Source organism: Dipodomys ordii, unplaced genomic scaffold (genome assembly GCF_000151885.1).
Source record: "Dipodomys ordii isolate 6190 unplaced genomic scaffold, Dord_2.0 Scaffold2, whole genome shotgun sequence".
Lineage (NCBI taxonomy): Eukaryota > Metazoa > Chordata > Mammalia > Rodentia > Heteromyidae > Dipodomys > Dipodomys ordii.
This window is the reverse complement of record NW_012267218.1, coordinates 20854660-20872146: the sequence shown is the minus strand read 5'-3', so window position 1 is coordinate 20872146 and position 17487 is coordinate 20854660. Positions and strand designations below refer to the sequence as shown.

The window sequence follows — 17487 nt, the reverse complement described above, 5'->3', positions numbered from 1 at the left end:
AATAACTAACTATAGGCATCACTGATGGAAATCTAAGGCCAGAGGAAACAAGAAGTGTGAAGCCATAAGGTAAGAAATCAAAGAGTAAATTCTTTCTTCTTCCACCTTCCTCAGTCCCTCAATAAACTGGACGATGCCCACCCACAATGGGGAGTACCATCTGAGTCCACCCATTCAAATACTAATCTCACCAAGGAAATACCCCAAAACACAGGATTTTCTTTTCCAAGGAAAATACCACCAAGAGGCAAACTTCTTAGATTAAGTAGATGATAAATACTCTCTCCCAACCAGTAAACATAACTTACTTAGTTCTTGATTCCAAGGTCACAGGCACCATTCTATTTTGGGAGAATATTCAGATTAACTGCTGAGTTTAAACCAATACTGCATAGCTTCAAGAACATCAAGAATGCTAGTAACTGTAATTATCAAGCTGTCTTATGTAATGTTGAACTATGGCATAGTCAGTGATATGACAGATATGAATGGTTTTAAAGTTAAAGAGCTTAATTCTATTATATATTGACAGTGACATTATTTATAAGACTCTCAAGCATGATTTATTAAAGATTGCTATGTAATCCACCTGGGCTTTTTTATTGTGTGGCATACTTTAATCACCAGATTATGTCCATTTATCTCATAGTTATTTGAGATCCCATCTTTGTACTTTAGCTTCTAAAATATATTGCAAAGGAAAATAGAGAATGATCTACAGGTTTATCTTGGAGTCCTAAATATCACAGAACAGGATATTTAAATGGCACTCCTCCCTGCTCAGATGCAATTACTTCTGTAAGGGACCCAAGGTTGTGAAGAGGTAATGTGTTAACAAAAACAAAATCTTGTTCCGCCTACTAATCTTAAAACAATGTTCCACTTATTAATCATCCCTATGAACCAGAGTGGGGAATATCAGCTCTTGGGATTATTTAATATATCACAGACACATAGGCTCCTTATATTCATCTGCCTGAACTGACCATTCTATTACTCCTGTGAATAATATTGTAAAGATCTAAATGCTACGGGGCTGGGAAGGTGGCTCAGTGGTAGAGCGCTTGCCTTGCATGCCTAAGGCCCTGGGTTCGATTCCTCAGCACCACATAAACAAAAAAAAAAGCTGGAAGTGATGCTGTGGCTCAAGTGGTAGAGCACTAGCCTTGAGCTGAAGAGCTGAGGGACAGCGCCCAGGCCCAGAGTTCAGGTCCCACGACTGGACCCAAAAAAAAAAAAGATCTAAATGCTAGCCGGGTGCTGGTGGCTCACACCTGTAATCCTAGCTATTCAGGAGGCTGAGATCTGAGGATCATGGTTCAAAGCCAGTCTGGGCAGGAAAGTCCATGAAACTCTTATCTCCAAATAACCACCAGAAACTGAGAAGTGGTGCTGTGGCTCAAGTGATAGAGCACTTGCCTTGAACTGAAGAGCTGAGGGAAGCGCCCAGGTCCAGAGTTCAAGTCCCACCACTGACAAAAAATTAAGCGCCCAGGTCCAGAGTTCAAGTCCCACCACTGACAAAAAATTATCTAAATGCTGTTGGCTGAAAAAAACCCCACAAAACTACTGCTTGAATTCCAAATCTGGCTCCTGGTTCTTAATACTCTGCTATGAATTTAAATTCAAATGAAAGATCTATTATTAATCTTATACTCATTTTTTATTTTTTATGATCTATGTTTATAGATTATAACATCTATATAGAGATATATATATAGATGTATAACACATCTATATTTATAGATTATAACACATGTATTCATAGAACACCTTTCTTCAGATAAAAAGGAGAAGATGAGAGACAAGTTTAAAGTGCAAATCAGGTTCACTAAGATACTCACGTTTCAGGTGCACAGTGAAAAAGTTTATTATGACATTTCAAAACCCAGAAGAGAAGACAATGCACAAAAGCATCACAAAACTGTTACATAATATAAAAACACAAGAACTGAGCTACTCAAAGAATCATAGCTCAGGATAATCAGTGTATCACAGCAACACATTCAGTGCCACAGGGTAAGAAAATATGATATTTTAAAGAAAAACCACTCAGCAGGACATACAAAGTTAACAACTTGGTACAAAGTTCTTAATGTGGAAATCAGTATTGATAGCATTTTTTATGAAGGGCGAGATCTTAAAACAAGTTGATTATAATAAATGATCTTAGGACTTACAATTTTAAAAAAAGATAAAATTGATATAGTTTCCCTTCCAGACTCCTTTGATAATGTTGGTATCAGTGTTTGATCTAGAACAATAAAGAAATAATGTCTTCATGTTGCTAGTTGCTTACATATTTACCAGGAACTTTTCAATCAATTCAGAGATAACTGAGTGTGTGGCCCTTCTGGAATACAAGCTAAATGGCAGAATGTGATTTAGGAACTCTAAGACCTCTTTGTATTCCCATTATCCTTACCCTCTGCTTTTTTACAATCCATTACTCTGGTTACAAAGCAATTATAAATGCTTTTTCAAAATTATTAAACATTTCCCATTATTATTAAGGGAAAATGAGTATACCATGGGATTACTTTCTCTACATCATACTTGTTCTATAAAATAGCTAAATAGAAATAACTCTGATTCGTTACATGAAAGTTAACTCACTTATGGGATACTAATTTTAGAAAGGTAAACAAATTGTGTGAAACTTCTTACTAAGATGTAGAGTTCAGGACATAAGAGAAGTAACTAAGAGAATGCTTTCCAAATTCCTGGACTGAACCTAAGAACAGTAACAACAAGAGGACATTTCAACTAGACATTTCAACCCTGAGTGATAAGGAGTTTAAGAAGAGTCTTAAACTGACAATGAATTGAAGGCCCTTCAGTAATACTATAGTAATATTTCAATCCCAAACTTTAGAATTGTTCATGATCCTATAGCAGAACTTTAGAAAATACACTTGGTCCCTGAAAGTCATTTGATATATCTATATATTATTTTACCCACAGAAAATCCCAAACTACCTGCATAAAACTATAAAATTTCACAAAATAGTCTATCTTTAGTTTTCTAGGGCAACTTTTCATTCTGTCTTATAATGAGGAAGAGATAGTGACCTTTTTCTGTTATTCACATGCCTGGGGCCTAGAAAGAAAATCAAGGTATAGATAATACAAACCAGATCATGAATTCAAACTAGGGACCATGACTACAAAAGTTTCAAAGCCAGTTTGTCTCTAAAGTTAGTAGATGAGGAATGACTGTTGGTCAATGAGGCATATTATCTGGACCATGCAGGACTTTAGACCACTAACTGTTTGCTCAGTTTCAAGTCAAGGGATTCAAACAGAAGAGATTGTATAGCTTCCTTGGTTCAAGCAAACAATCTCACACCTCAAAAAGAGCCTGTATTATAAATTCTGCCCTAACTTCATAGATAACTGGGATGTCATATAGGAATGTGTACAAGTGCTATGTAGGCAAGAATGCAAAGAGACGCCAGTGATTGTCACCCCATACACACAAGAGTCAAAGCTGTTTGTGCCTAAATGTCTCTTCCCATTTTCCAAAACAGGCCACTAGAAACAAATGGTACTGGGATCATTGGAAAGCACATATATATCCAGCTTGTGACTGGTTTTCAATTCTTAACTCTCTACTTATTTCCCAAAAAGAGTGATGGCTGCCTGAGCACAACCAAACACACAATGAAGACAATGGCTTGCTCTCTGAACAGCAAATACTTTAACAAGCTGCCCCTCACAATAGCAACAATGTGAAATCACCTTCCTACAGAGACTCACTTCCCAATTCCTTGCAACTGGCCAGACTATCACTCTTTCCTCTTCCAGCAGAATTGGGTTTCTAGCATCCTACAATTTGGGCCATATGAAAAGAAACTAGTTCAAAGGATCATGTGGATTTTTTAGCCCCAAAAGGAATTGTAAATGGAAGCTTTAGTAGGGAGAAAAAAACTGTGTGGTTTCTGGATATATACTGCTGTGTTGTGATTAAAAATTGCTGGACACAGTTGGCCTAAGTGGGACATGTGTGTTACTCAAACATGCTCTGTGCTCTTATCATTTTAGGCTCTTCTATGATGCTGGTCAAAGTGAGCCTGTTTCATTCCCTTCATGATGATAGTGAAAGCCAACTATGGTCTCAGTACTACAATTGGAACTGATTCCTTTGGTCTCTTCCTGATCATGCTTTTTCATAACATTAGAAAGTCCCAAAGAACATATTAAATCAATCCTTAGGTCAAGATTATACTTAGCTGATACTATTGGAAAGGTCAAAAGTGGACCGGAGAATTGTCCAATAAGCACAAGAAGAAATGGTAAGGCTCTGGCTTAAAGAACAATCTCAATGAACAAAATGCAAACTAAAGTACTAAATGAAGGCAGGATGGAAGCAAAATTCCAAGATCTATCCCATGGCTTTCCTTTCCTTCCACTTCTGTTTTCAATCTTTGCCATCCATTTAAAAGGCAGTTCTGAAGCAGCACAAAGCTAACTCATGTCCTTCCCTCTTCCAAAACAAATCTTTTAAGGTAAATACTAAGGTCACTCATCTCCATACTTTTAACTAAAGACTCTGAGGTTAATAGAACATTTTTCAGAGAAGCAGTCTTCAAAATTAAATATGAACAGAGACTTTAGTGCTTGAGTTCCTCCTAATCCTCTCAAAGAAGGACTGGATGGAGCTCATCAAAACCAAAATTTATATATTATAAATTTCAGTAACCTTAAGAATTCCCTTTGCCAGAAACATTTATTCATTCTTGTCTATATCTATTCAGGAGGTGCTCCCAAATGTTCACCATTTAAAAAACAAAACAAAACTGGATTTAGTCCCTCCTATGTCTCTTAGGTTAAAAAGTTTTAAAATGCATGAATCAATTTCTTAGAAAAAAAATAAGAAACTAATTTCAAGTTGCTGTCTATTTCTATGATAAAGCACATGTTATTCTGAGGATAGAATCTGAATTACAGAGTCCTGAGGACATGTCATAAAGTGACAGATTAGAATGAAGTCTTTCCAGAGCAGCTTTATAATTAATGCTCACACAGCCATGAAGTTTAGAGAGGATAATAGCACAGATCAAAGACGATAGTGGGGAATACAGCATGGTCTCCAAAGATGGAGACCAAGGACCATTTTGTATGAAGGCTACCTCCTGGGTAACCCATGTTGAATAAATGCTTTAAAAAAAAAGAAGAAAAGGTCAGGGGCTCTTTACATAGGAGATCAGTTGTTTTGCAGGGAACATTCTCTACTGGGTACTTGTCAAAAAGAACACAAGGCTAGAATTACCCTTGTTTCATAACAAGTAGTTTACAACTTTAAAATCTATATGCTAATTTTTCTAGAAAACTTTAACACTTTAAATGTCTTATCTAAAAGCCCTCATCTCTCAAAAAATACCAAAACAAAAAGAATTAAAGAAATTTAATAACTAGCCAATCTATGTAAAGAATTCCAATCTTGCTAGGTGCCAGTGGCTCACACCTGTAATCCCGACTACTCAGGAGGCTGAGATCTGAGAATCGCCGTTCAAAACCAGCCCAGGCAGGAATGTCCATGAGATTCTTATCTCCAATTAACAACCAGAAAACCAGAAGTGGTGCTGTGGCTCAAGTGGTAGAGCACTAGCCTTGAGTTGAAGAGCTAAGGGACAGCACCCAGGCCCAGAAGAATTCAAGGCCCATGACTGACAAAAAAAAAAGAATTCCAAACTCTGTCCTACCAACTTCCAAGTAATAGTTAATATTTATTTGTGCTCCAGAGAACAGGATGGGGATGAAGAGACATCATTTTTATTTCATTGGTTCTATAAACTTGAACAGGGAGGGACTGACAGCAAATAGTATTTTGTTCTGTAAGTCAATTATTTCAGGAACTTAATATGAGAATAGTGAACCCATCACACAGGATTTTCTTTTTAGCTACATTGTACTAACAGAACAAAGATACTCCATTGAAGAAGAAAAAAAATAAATAAAATTCCACAGCCAGGACTTAAAAGAGTGACCAGATAGTAACAGACTGTTGGAAACAAGCCCCTCAGGCTTCCCTGATACTACACAACTAAGATTCTAAAAAGATAAATGAGGAGAATCTCATTGCAGAAATCAAAAGTGAATCATATGTTATCCCCTGGGAGCTTGCTTTGCATGGCCTGACAACTCCATTAGAGAGGCAATCAGAAGTCAATAACAAATAGGAAACAAGCAAGTCTTTTGCTGACTGGAAAATAGCTCAGTAGAAAATTATTATACAAAGGTTACACTTAGCTAAGGCATGATCCAACTTCATTGACAAAGGAGTGGTCACTCAGCTATCTGATGGTATAAAGCACTGAAGGTTTGCTTTCACTGCCCAAGTAGACTAGAACAATTTCTTATAAAGTGCTAAGTTTTGACCAGTGTACCCTCTACCAAACACATTTACAATGATAAAACATTGGAGGACAGATGTCGCTCAGAGACTGGGAGGCTGTAGAGCAGACACGTTTGTCCTACTTGGACTAACACATATGCCACTAAGACTGCTGAAGGGTCATCTCATTAGGGAACTCAGTGGACTCCCTGCAGTGCCTATTTAAGGAAGAAGGAGAAGCTGGGTGGAGGCATCCACACAATGAAGGAATAAGCCAAACAAGTCATCAGTGGAGGCAAAAATTCAATAGCTCCAATAGTAACTGGCTAATACCCCTTCCTCAGAGAAGAGTCCCTCACCACACAAAAATTCCTCATGGGGAGTGCTATGCTGTGCCAAAACTTGGACTAGGATGGAGTTATCCATCTTTGAAGGGGCAGACTCTTTCCAAAATACCACAGGGTTGACATGGTCACTTCCTGAGTCTTCCTACATCATCCTCTTGAACTTCACAGAAGAGGTGGCTTCTGTAGCTTAGAGCAGGTGGGATGCCTTCTGAGAAACAGAAACTGTTTCAAGGGCAAAATGAAATGCACTAAACAAACCACATAAATAAAGTAATAAATAAGTCCATTCAATATGCAAAGAGAGTAACAGACTTAACACAGGAATAAGTAACAAGGAGGCACAGATGACTGCTAAGGTCCCCATCTCCCTTTCTGCCTGAAGCCCTGGCAGCCACTGGCCCCAGCACCACCTGCACTCCGTGGCCCCCCTGGGCCTAAGGGGGAAACAGAGAAAAAAAGGCTGTCAGCAGGGAAATGCAAACTTTGGCCAGGTAAAGAATACTTACAAACAGCAGCAACAGTGAAATTTCATTATTATCTTTCCTAAGAGGGACTTTGAACACCAGAAACTTCAGAAATATAGATGAGGTTGTACTGCACTTGGTTCCAAAGTAAAATTTCTAAATAACACTTCTACTGTAAACAAAACAGGTAGTGGGGAATGTAGGGTATTTGTTTTTTCTTTGTAACTTTCTCTCAGACAATATTCTTCCTTCTTTGAGTCTACCAAAAAAGGAGAGGGGAGGGAAAAGAAGGGGAAGGGAGGGAAAAAAAAGAATAACACTTGACTTTCAAAGAAGAGTATTCTGAGGTCAACTGAGTACCTAATTTCCACTGGTTCTTCAACTGCCTGCACCATGGTAAGGGAAACTAATTCTGGAAACCGGAAGTGATGGAGGCTGTTTTTCTTCCCAAAAGGTCTTAGATTATATTCATCACCAGTTTAGATTGCATGAGAGTTCTTAATATATAGCAAAACCACAGACTTGGGGAAGAGAAAAGAGGATTCTAACCACCAAGAATGAGAATATCCCTCCAAGGCAGTGAGGTCTCCCAGCCGTGCTAAAGACCAAGAATACCCAGCAGGCAGGAATATGGCAGTGGTGAGAGGCTGGATAGAGGTTTCTCCATTTGGGCTCTTTCATAGACAATGTGCTTTTCCCTCTACTGGCACCTCAAAAGTAGAGGATGGGTGCCACTAAATGCATTAGGCTCTGGAAAGGAGCAAGCAGCAATCTGAATGATAAACTTTGTACCAACACAAACTAGTTTCTACAAGACAATTTCTACCTTCTTTTAAGCTTTTGCCTGACAGATGCCTTCAGAAAGGGATTTTGCTGGAGCCTGAAGCAACAAGAGCTTGAGTCAGGGACCACAGAACAGGGGGCACTACACCACCACCTGCAGAAGCCAGAAGGGAAGAAAGCTACACAGACTCATCACTCAGGCATACCAGGCAGGATGTGAGGCTCAGAAGCCTCACACACTCTCCTCTTGCCTATCCACAAGAGGCATCAGCTGGCAGCCTGCTTCCACCAGCAAACACAGCCTGCCCCTAGGTGAGTGTCCTTCAGCTAGTGTAGTAGATGTGGAAGTAGAGAGTCTTGTTGCGGAGCAGAGAGTACGAGTTGTCAAACTTGAGCAGGTAGATGCCCTCCCCAGGGTAGTCATGGCTGCCAGCCTGCACGTCTCGGTGGCTGTCCCGCCGATACACAGGCATGACCTCCCCGTAGCGACCCCTCAAGGAGCTCCTGGAGCCTCTCTCCACATCTCCCACTGGGACAGGTTCTGCAGGAGCAAAAGGGAAGTATTTGGATACTAGTGCCAGAGACTGCATATAACCTAGCTGAATATGAAAGCCCAGCCTAACCTTCACTTGGTAAACACTATGCCTTTCCATGAACATGTGGGAATGTCTGCCCATCTTTTTGCTCATCATAGTATATAGGAAATGATACTAACAGTCAGTACTCCAGAGTCCAGGTGTGCTGAAGTCAATATATTACCTCTATTTTTATAAAGGGGGTATACAAGGGAAGGGGCGACATTGTCTAAAAAGAAATACATTCTTTACCTGACTTATATAACTGTAACCCCTCTGTACATCACCTTTATAATAACAATAAAAATAAATTGTAAAAAAGGGGTGTCCCACTAGGTACCAGTCGCTCACACCTGTAATCCTAGCTACTCAGAAGGCTGAGATTTTAGGATTGCGATTCAAAGCCAGCTTGAGCAGGAGAGTCTGTGTGACTCTTACCTCTACATAGCCACCAGAAAACCAGAAGTGGTGCTGTGGCTCAAAGTGGTAGAGTACTAGCTTTGAGCAAAAAGCTCTGGGACAGCGACCAAGCCCTGAATTTAAGCTCCATGACTGGCAAAGAAAAAAAGGGGGGCAGGGAGGAGTCCCATCTCAAATGCTAATAATATCTCACTGAAAAATAGTAGCTTAGCCTGATAAGCTCCAGAAGTGCCTGAATAATTCCAAGGGAGAAAAGATATTTACAGGGGAAGATATAAAATCCTTTCATTCAGAGATAAAAGGACTAGCTAACAGAAGTAGGAAATACAGATAAACACATCTTACAGAGTGATCCCAACACTTTCTCTAGGCCCTGAAAGCAGCAAACAAGATCTAAGGTTTGAAGAAGTGAAAAGAATGATCCTAAGATCATAAGCAAGTAATAAGGCTAAAGCTTAGAACCTATTCTTAGATTACCTCCAAAAATGCCTTAAAGCCATACTATATAGTCATTACAAATAACTACAGGAATGAAGCAAAGAGATCACTTTTTTTTTCAGGTTGGTCCTGGGGCTTGAACTCAGGGCCTTGGTACTGTCCCTGAGCCTTTGTGCTCAAGGCTAGCAGTCCACTTCTGGCTTTTGTGGTCAATTGGAGATAAAGAGTCTCATGGACTTTCTTGCCCAGGCTGGCTTTGAACCACTGTGATCCTCATATCTCAGCTTCTTTAGTAACTAGAATTACAGACGTGAGCCACAAGCTCTTGGCTAGAAACTACTATTAAAACTGCTCTGTGCATGAAGTAAAGAAGAAGGAAGGAGAATGGGTACAATTAGCAAATTATAATCATCCAGTTTTGTTTTAGGCCAAGAATAAACATCCCCAAACAGAGAAATATAGAATAATCTCAGGTCTGGATGTGATCTGGAAAACCCCTACTTACCCTCTCTCTGTTCCTGCACCAAGCCTATCTCATAGAGAGTCTGTGAAACAATTAACTTCTGATTAAAGGAAGGACACTTTCAATTAAGGCATTATCAACCCTCTTTGAGGGCTGACTTTTAGTTCTTCACATGCATTCTGTACAACCCAGGAAGTGATCACTAACAATTAGATTAAGCCAGAAAAGAAAACTGCAAGGATGTTAAAATTAAATTTACCTTCAATTTCTTCCTCTTCCTCATCTTCTTCATCCTCATCCTCACTGGAATCACTGACCTGCACAGTTATATCAGTGCTAGTGACAGGGGTCCAGTCAAAATAAACTCCAAAGCCAATGTCATAGTCATCAGTTGCAAATTCCCAGCAGACACGCTTCCCCTTTGGGTGAGTAGGTACCCGGATGGTCACTACCTCACCACGCTTCACCACCAGACGGTTGTTTTTCTCTTTGCCCAGCTTGCTTTTGAATTCCTTCACCTTGGCAAGGGTCCAGATGCATGGAGGAGCCATCAGAGGTGGGCAGGCTGAAATGAGAGACATCTTACAATTGAGAGACTACAAGGAAATACTCCCCTAGGTGGCATTTTGCTTAGGAAAATTGGCATGGTCAAAGACATTCTTTCTTCTGGCTTCTCTCATGTTTTTTCCTCAACTCATTTTTCTTTCTTACCATCTGTCTGTGTTCCTTTAAGTATTTACTGGAAACCAACAGCAGCAACAAAGAACCCTCCTTTTTAACACTTCAAAAGGTCTCACCTTTTCTATGATCACCCAGAAGATCTGCAGATTCCAAATCAGCTGAGAGAACATCTATAGCTCCTGTATGCTCAGACTGGATCATAATGATGTCTCCAGATCTTTGTGGAACATGATATCTGGCCATCTGCACAACAGAACTCAGGTTAAAGGACAGATGAGAATGGCAGATTCCAACAAAACTCTTTCCTGATGAAGGCTGCCCTACTCTGCCCTGATTTAATGTGAGATTCCACATTATGCCTTCCAAGTACAAGTAGTTAATAAATTTTATGTTTTAATGCCACCAGAGAATGTTTAAAATGAAAAAAAATAGCAGGTGTGTCAGTACTGGGGCTTGAACTCAAGGCCTCAGTGCTGTCCCTGACCTTTTTGCTGAAGGTTAGTTCTACTACTTGAGACAGGGTTTTACCTTTGGCTTTGTTTTGTTTGTGGTTAATCAGAAGTAAAAGTCTCACGGACTTTCCTGCAGGAGCTGGCTCTGAACCATGATCCTCAGATCTCAGCCTCTTGAGTAGCTAGGATTACAGGCATGAGGTACCAGCACCTGGCTAATATTCTTTCTTCTCTCTTACAATTTTATAAAAGTTACATAATATTTTTAAAAATTCTAACCCCTTTGCAAAATCCTTTTCCACAATCAACTTCTCAGCTTCCAACAATGCTTCTGACCAAGCCTCAGTCTCATCTCAGCACCCCCAGTGGCTCCTCACTTGGAATTCAGTTGACCCCTACTCTGTCACACAGCCTCCTGCTACATGAGTTTCTTCTACTATATCTAGGGTTACTTCCCAGCCAAGGTTACTTCTACATCCCTGTTAGTAAGCTCCCACTGAAGAGAGTACCTAATTTCAAGTTCTCTTCCCTCTCTCTCACCTATACCTTGAGGTACAGGTTATCATCACACCCTCTGTATCACTAATAGTATTCTATTAATGACTGCAATTTCCTCTTAACACCAGCTTCAGAATTTCTTTATTTTTTTTTGGGTCCGGTCGTGGGGCCTGAACTCTGGGCCTGGGCACTGTCCCTCAGCTCTTCAGCTCAAGGCTAGCGCTCTACCACTTGAGCCACAGTGCCACTTCCGGCTTTTTTCTTTTTGCTTATGTGGTGCTGGAGAATTGAACCCAGGGCCTCAGGCATGCAAGGCAAGCGCTCTACCACTGAGCCACCTTCCCAGTCCCCAGCTTCAGAATTTCTATCTGAAAGTACATTTGCTGCCAGGGACAGAAGAATATAAATTATTTGCATGGAAGTATAATCAAAGACCTTACTAATCATGGAGCAGCCTGCGATCAACCTACAACCAACCTACAATTTAGATTGTGCTCCTTGTTTTATGTTATATCTATATTTCTTGTCCCTTCTCCAGATGGTAGGCAACTGAACAGGAAATCTATGCCTAATGCTACAGGGAGAGCACAGCAGTGAGTCAGCAATCCAGTTCAAAGCTGGAATTTGTGAGAAATTATAGGTCAAGTGTGTAATGTTCCCACTCCATACTCTCACAATATCTGTTTCAGAAGAGCACGTAAGCCCTCCATTTCTTATCTGCAGTGCTAAGTGAAGTGAATCAGACTTTGTCTAGAATGCTTAAAGGAATTCTTCCTTTTCCAAAAGGCTAAACAATGGTTTTAGCTTCCAGTTAATTTATATGAGTAGCCTTACTAAGGTAATTAACAGCTCATAGCCTCAATTTCCTTATTTGTTAAGTGGGAACACAGCGGTATTTGTTTCAAACAGGTGGTTCCTAGAAATAAATGAAATGTTACAGACAAAATGTTTACAAACTATAAAGCCTTAGACAAAAGTTAGTATAATGACATAGTGCCAGTGGGTATTATAACACCTGTGCCAATTGTTATAATATTTACACTAATAATAATCCAAGGAATTTCTACATTCCATACCTGTGATGGCAAGGGGCCACTACTAACCAACATCACCTCTTTAGAATCTTTACCTTAAATACTAAATAAACCTATCACAGGAAAAGGGGGTTAAAACACAATCCAATGATTTAAGACTCCGTACAGCAAGAGGACTTTAGATAAATGTGAACATTCCTCCCATTTCACTTTCCCTAAAGGGAACAAAGAGAGTTCTGGGAGCCACTGTCTGTCTAATCCATCCATTATGTGCCAAAATACTGGTGCCACAAGGTCCTTCTCTTTATTTTTATTGAACTCAGGGCCTTCTCCTTACTAGGCAACAACTCTACCATGCAAGCCCTAGTCCTACTTTTTTTTTTTTTTTTCAGTCTTGGGGCTTGAACTCTGGGCCTGAGTGCTGTGTCCCTCAGCTCTTCAGCTTAAGGCTAGTGCTCTACCACTTGAGCTACAATGCCACTTCCGGTTTTCTGGTGGTTTATTGGAGATGAGTCTCACGGACTTTCTTGCCCGGGCTGGCTTTGAATCACAATCCTCAGATCTCAGCCTCCTGAATAGCTAGGATTACAGGCCACTGGCGCCCAGCTAGTCCTGCTCTTTTTTTTTTTTTTGTCGGTCGTGGGGCTTGAACTCTGGGCCTAGGTGCTGTCCCTCAGCTCTTCAGCTCAAGGCGAACGCTCTACCACTTGAGCTACAGCGCCACTTCCGGTTTTCTGGTGGTTTATTGGAGATAGGAGTCTCACAGTCTCTCCTGCCCGGGCTGGCTTTGAACCGCGATCCTCAGATCTCAGCCTCCTGAGTAGCTAGGATTACAGGCGTGAGCCACCAGCGCCCGGCCCTGCTCTTTTTATGAGGGTCAAAATACACTCCTTACCTCACTGAGGATCCGGGCCTGGTCTTTAGGCAGCAACTCCTGTTCCACTAAAGCCCGAGCCTCCAAGGTACGAGCAGCTTTCTGCAGATCTTCAGTGACATGCTTGCTCACTGGAGATACCATCTGTGGCCTCTCAGAAGAAGAAAAGCAGTCAATTTCAAGGGCTCTTTGAAAAGTTACAATCAACCTGGAGAAACTCTGAAATAAAACAATATTAAAAGGACACCCAACCCCTACCTCTACATTCTGCCTCCCCTGGCATTTAGGTTTGTATGACTTTAGCTGACCATTGCCCAGGGCTGAACCAGCCCACAGGAAGCAGTGACCATATATGGGCATATAGAATGACAAAGTCAGGTTCCAGACCCTGAGAACCATGGTGAACACAAAGCTCAGTCATTTGAGATGAACTCTAGGTCGTGTCTTCTCTGTGTTATTTCTTTTACTTATTTTAATTCACAAAAAAACTGAACATATGTATGTTGTATAATGTTTCTGATATATGTAGATGCTATGGAATGGTCAAAAGAGGCTAGTTAACATATCTATCACCTCACATACTTATTTTTTGTGTTGTGAGAATATTTAGTACTGGGCTTTAAATTTTGGGTTTTACACTTGCCAGACAAGCACTGGTGCAACCTGAAACACATTCCCAGCCCCTTCAATTTCTTCTTAGTAATTTCTTGTTGTTGTTGGTCATGGGGCTCGAAATCTGGGCCTGGGCGCTGTCCCTCAACTCTTCAGTCCAAGGCTAGCGCTCTACCACTTGAGCCACAGCGCCACTTCCGGTTTCTGGTGGTTAATTGGAGATAAGAGTTTCACAGACATTTTTGCCCAGGCTGGCTTTGAATCAAGATCCTCAGATCTCAGCCTCCTGAGTAGCTAGGATTACAGGCGTGAGCCACCGGTGCATGGCTTATTCTTAGTAATTTTTAAGTGTAAAATTATTAACTCTAGTCATCATGTCACGCAAAGATCTCATTGAAACCTTGTATCCTCTGACCAGCATCTCCCTATGTGGTAGATGCTCTTTCCCTACTCTTTGGTAGCTACGTCCTCTCTCTACAGTTTTTACTTTATTCCTCCCACTGGTCATTACTCCTATAGAATTTCAATAAAAGAAGAGTTGGACTTCCCAGGTGGTTCTATACATAAAACCACTGGATAGAAGGAAAAAGAGGATACCTACTAAATCTTGCTACCTCTTGCCAGGGCTGGCCTCAAACTGCAATCTTCACAAGTAGCTGCCTCCCATGCAGCTGGAATTAGTTATGTTTCATTACAATTACAACTAGCAACTTAAATTTCCTTTTAAGCACAGTAATCAGCTATCCCAATGGCTTAAACACACAATTGTGAATAGTTAATTTTGAAGAGGAAAAGAATGATTTATGTTCCCATTTCCTCTGACTTCAGAAAGATTAGAAAATAAGAGCCAGCACTGTGGGACTATACTACTGGTCTTTTGGAAATCTGCTGCCCTGAAAAGGTGCCTTGGTTTTTGTTTTGTTGTTTTGTTTTCTTGTTTCTTGTCAGTCATGGGTCTTGAACTCAGGGCTTGGGCAGAGTCCCTGAGCTTTTTTGCTCAAGGCTAGCTAGCACTCTACCACTTTGAACCACAGCTCTACTACCGGTTTTTGGATGGTTAATTGGAGGGAAGACTCAAGGGACTTTATTGCCCCAGCTAGCTTCAAATCTCAATCCTCAGATCTCAGCCTCCTGAGTAGATAGGATTTATAGGTATGAGCCACAGGCACCCAGCTGTTTTGTGTTGTTGTTTTGGTTGGGTCTGAGATGAGGACACTTTCATTCATTGGGGAGCACTCCACCAACTGAGCTATGCCTCCTACCCCATCACTCTTTATGTCCTTGCTTGCTTCATTTTCCTGCCCTGCACTTATTCGACTTCCTTTATTTTACTTTCCTGCCTGACATGTACCATATTTTGTTGATTCCAAGATGCACATTTGTGTTACAATTTTAACACAACTGAAACATACAATTCTTTAAAATACTGATGATATCTTAAAATTGGTAGCCTAGAGGCTGGGAAGGTGGCTTAGTGGTACAGTGCTTGCCTTGCATGAATGAGGCCCTGGGTTGATTCCTTAGCACCACATAAGCAGAAAAAAAAAGCTAGAAGTGGTGCTGTGGCTTAAGTGATAGAGCACTAGCCTTGAGCTGAAGAGCTAAGGGACAGTGCCCAGGCCCAGAGTTCAGGCCCCACGACTAAAAAAAAAAAAAAAGGTAGCATAGACTGACACCACATCCTCCCACAGAAGGCTTACATGTGTTTCTGCCAGTGCTCAGAAATGCTACCAATCTAAGACAATCTGAAATATGGTCAAGGTAAGGGTTTTGTTTAGACCACACTGGCACAGAAAGTTTAGACTACAAAGTAATGACTATCAACTTGTGGTTCATATCCTGGAGCAGGCATCAAGATTTCTTACCCTTGCACAGTGCCAAATTTGACACATTCATGTTTTCTTGTGCTCTTCTGTGCGCAGGAATCTTTTGGTCTGTTTATCTTTTCACTGAAGGTACAGGCTTTCAGCATCCCAGCTCCATGTGAGAGTACCCTATTACACTCTATCTAGAGAACATTTCCTTTCCTAGTGGTATATCAGATAACAGCACATCTCACAAGTGATGGTAACTCAGGCTCTATGAATAATGTTATACACTCCATTACAGCACTGACTTGGACTGTTTTGTTCATTTGTGACCTGACTGATACATAGAAAAATACCAACTAGCTGGGCTGGGCGCTGGTGGCTCACACCTATAATCCTAGCTACTCAGGAGGCTGAGATTTGAGGATCACAGTTCAAAGCCAGCCCGGGCAGGAAAGACTGTGAGACTCCTATCTCTAATAAACCACCAGAAAACCGGAAGTCGCGCTGTAGCTCAAGTGGTAGAGCACTCGCCTTGAGCTGAAGAGCTTAGGGACAGCACCCAGGCCCAGAGTTTAAGCCCCACGACCGACCAAAAAAAAAGAAAAATACCAACTATACTACAGTAAATGCTCAATAAATACCTGCTAAATAAACAAACACTATATATACAAAAACTGTTTATTAGATTAATAACTTTGGATCATACTATATTATTTATAATATTGAGACAGCTGAGACTATCATGGCTAATTCCAATCAGTTAACTTCACTTACTATATGTGGCATCTAAAACTGGCATCTCCTCTTTGCCTTTGTGAATGCTACTTTGAACAAATATGGTTCTGCTTATAAAAAATTAAACTGAACATGCAATATCCATATAAATGTAATATTCACATTAGCATTTCATGCTCTGGAGAATTAGTGAAGGGCATTTGGGGAAGGAGAAAATGCAAAACATTTGATATCAGTGATAAGTCACGTAAAGGAAAAACCTCTATGTTAATTAAGCTCTCTGTTCTGTGCTGACCTGGAGCAGGAAGGCCAGACTTCCAAATAGAATTTCCCAAAGAACACAAGAAGAGACTAAAAAGAAAAAAATCCTTGACATTTCCTTCTGCCCCAGTCACCAATTCTGAATAGGGCATCGAGACCATGGGTTCTACCTGACAATATTATACCAGAAGCTGATCAGCTGGATTACAATATTCTATAGGCCAGTGTTCTCTAAAACATACCCTTCTATAATTATTCTATTAATGATTCAGGGCTTCTTCTCATTCTAGGACTTATCTTTAAGCTATACACTCTGGTATCAATGAAGGCAGATGGATAAGATGGACAGAAAAGAAAAATTGAGAATTGAGGTCATCAGAGTGTAAGTGCAAAATAAAAAATGGCCTCCAATTGTGTGTGGGCGTGTAGGGTATGTGTAACTATGTAAATACACATATTTTTTTAAATTTTATTTTATATGTGAACATACTGTACAGAGGGGTTACTATTACATGGGCAGGATAATGCGTACATTTCTTACCAAGCATTGCAGCCTCCTCCTTTGTTTACCCTTCACATCCCTTCCCAGCCTCCCCCCTCCCCCCAAACATATTAGTTTTTAGGAGCAGAACCATTGAAATTTGATGAATTTTAAGTTAGTAATTTCCTCCTTTGCTTACTGCTTTTTGTGAATGCAACAAC

General features: G+C 40.5%; 1 protein-coding gene across 2 annotated transcripts in view; it reads right to left on the bottom strand.

Annotated features, from left to right (window-relative positions):
* Nucleotides 1-5680: 5680 nt before the first annotated feature.
* Tmed8 (transmembrane emp24 protein transport domain containing 8) overlaps nt 5681-17487 on the bottom strand; it is a 36681-nt gene continuing 24874 nt past the window's right edge. For both annotated transcript variants that reach the window (XM_013012459.1, XM_013012464.1), the window contains exons 3-6: nt 13388-13517; nt 10625-10751; nt 10087-10392; nt 5681-8472 (exon numbers count right to left, since the gene is read on the bottom strand). In XM_013012459.1, the coding sequence (XP_012867913.1) occupies nt 8255-8472; nt 10087-10392; nt 10625-10751; nt 13388-13517 (781 nt within the window). In that variant the 3' untranslated portion in view covers nt 5681-8254. The remainder of the gene's footprint in view (nt 8473-10086; nt 10393-10624; nt 10752-13387; nt 13518-17487) is intronic.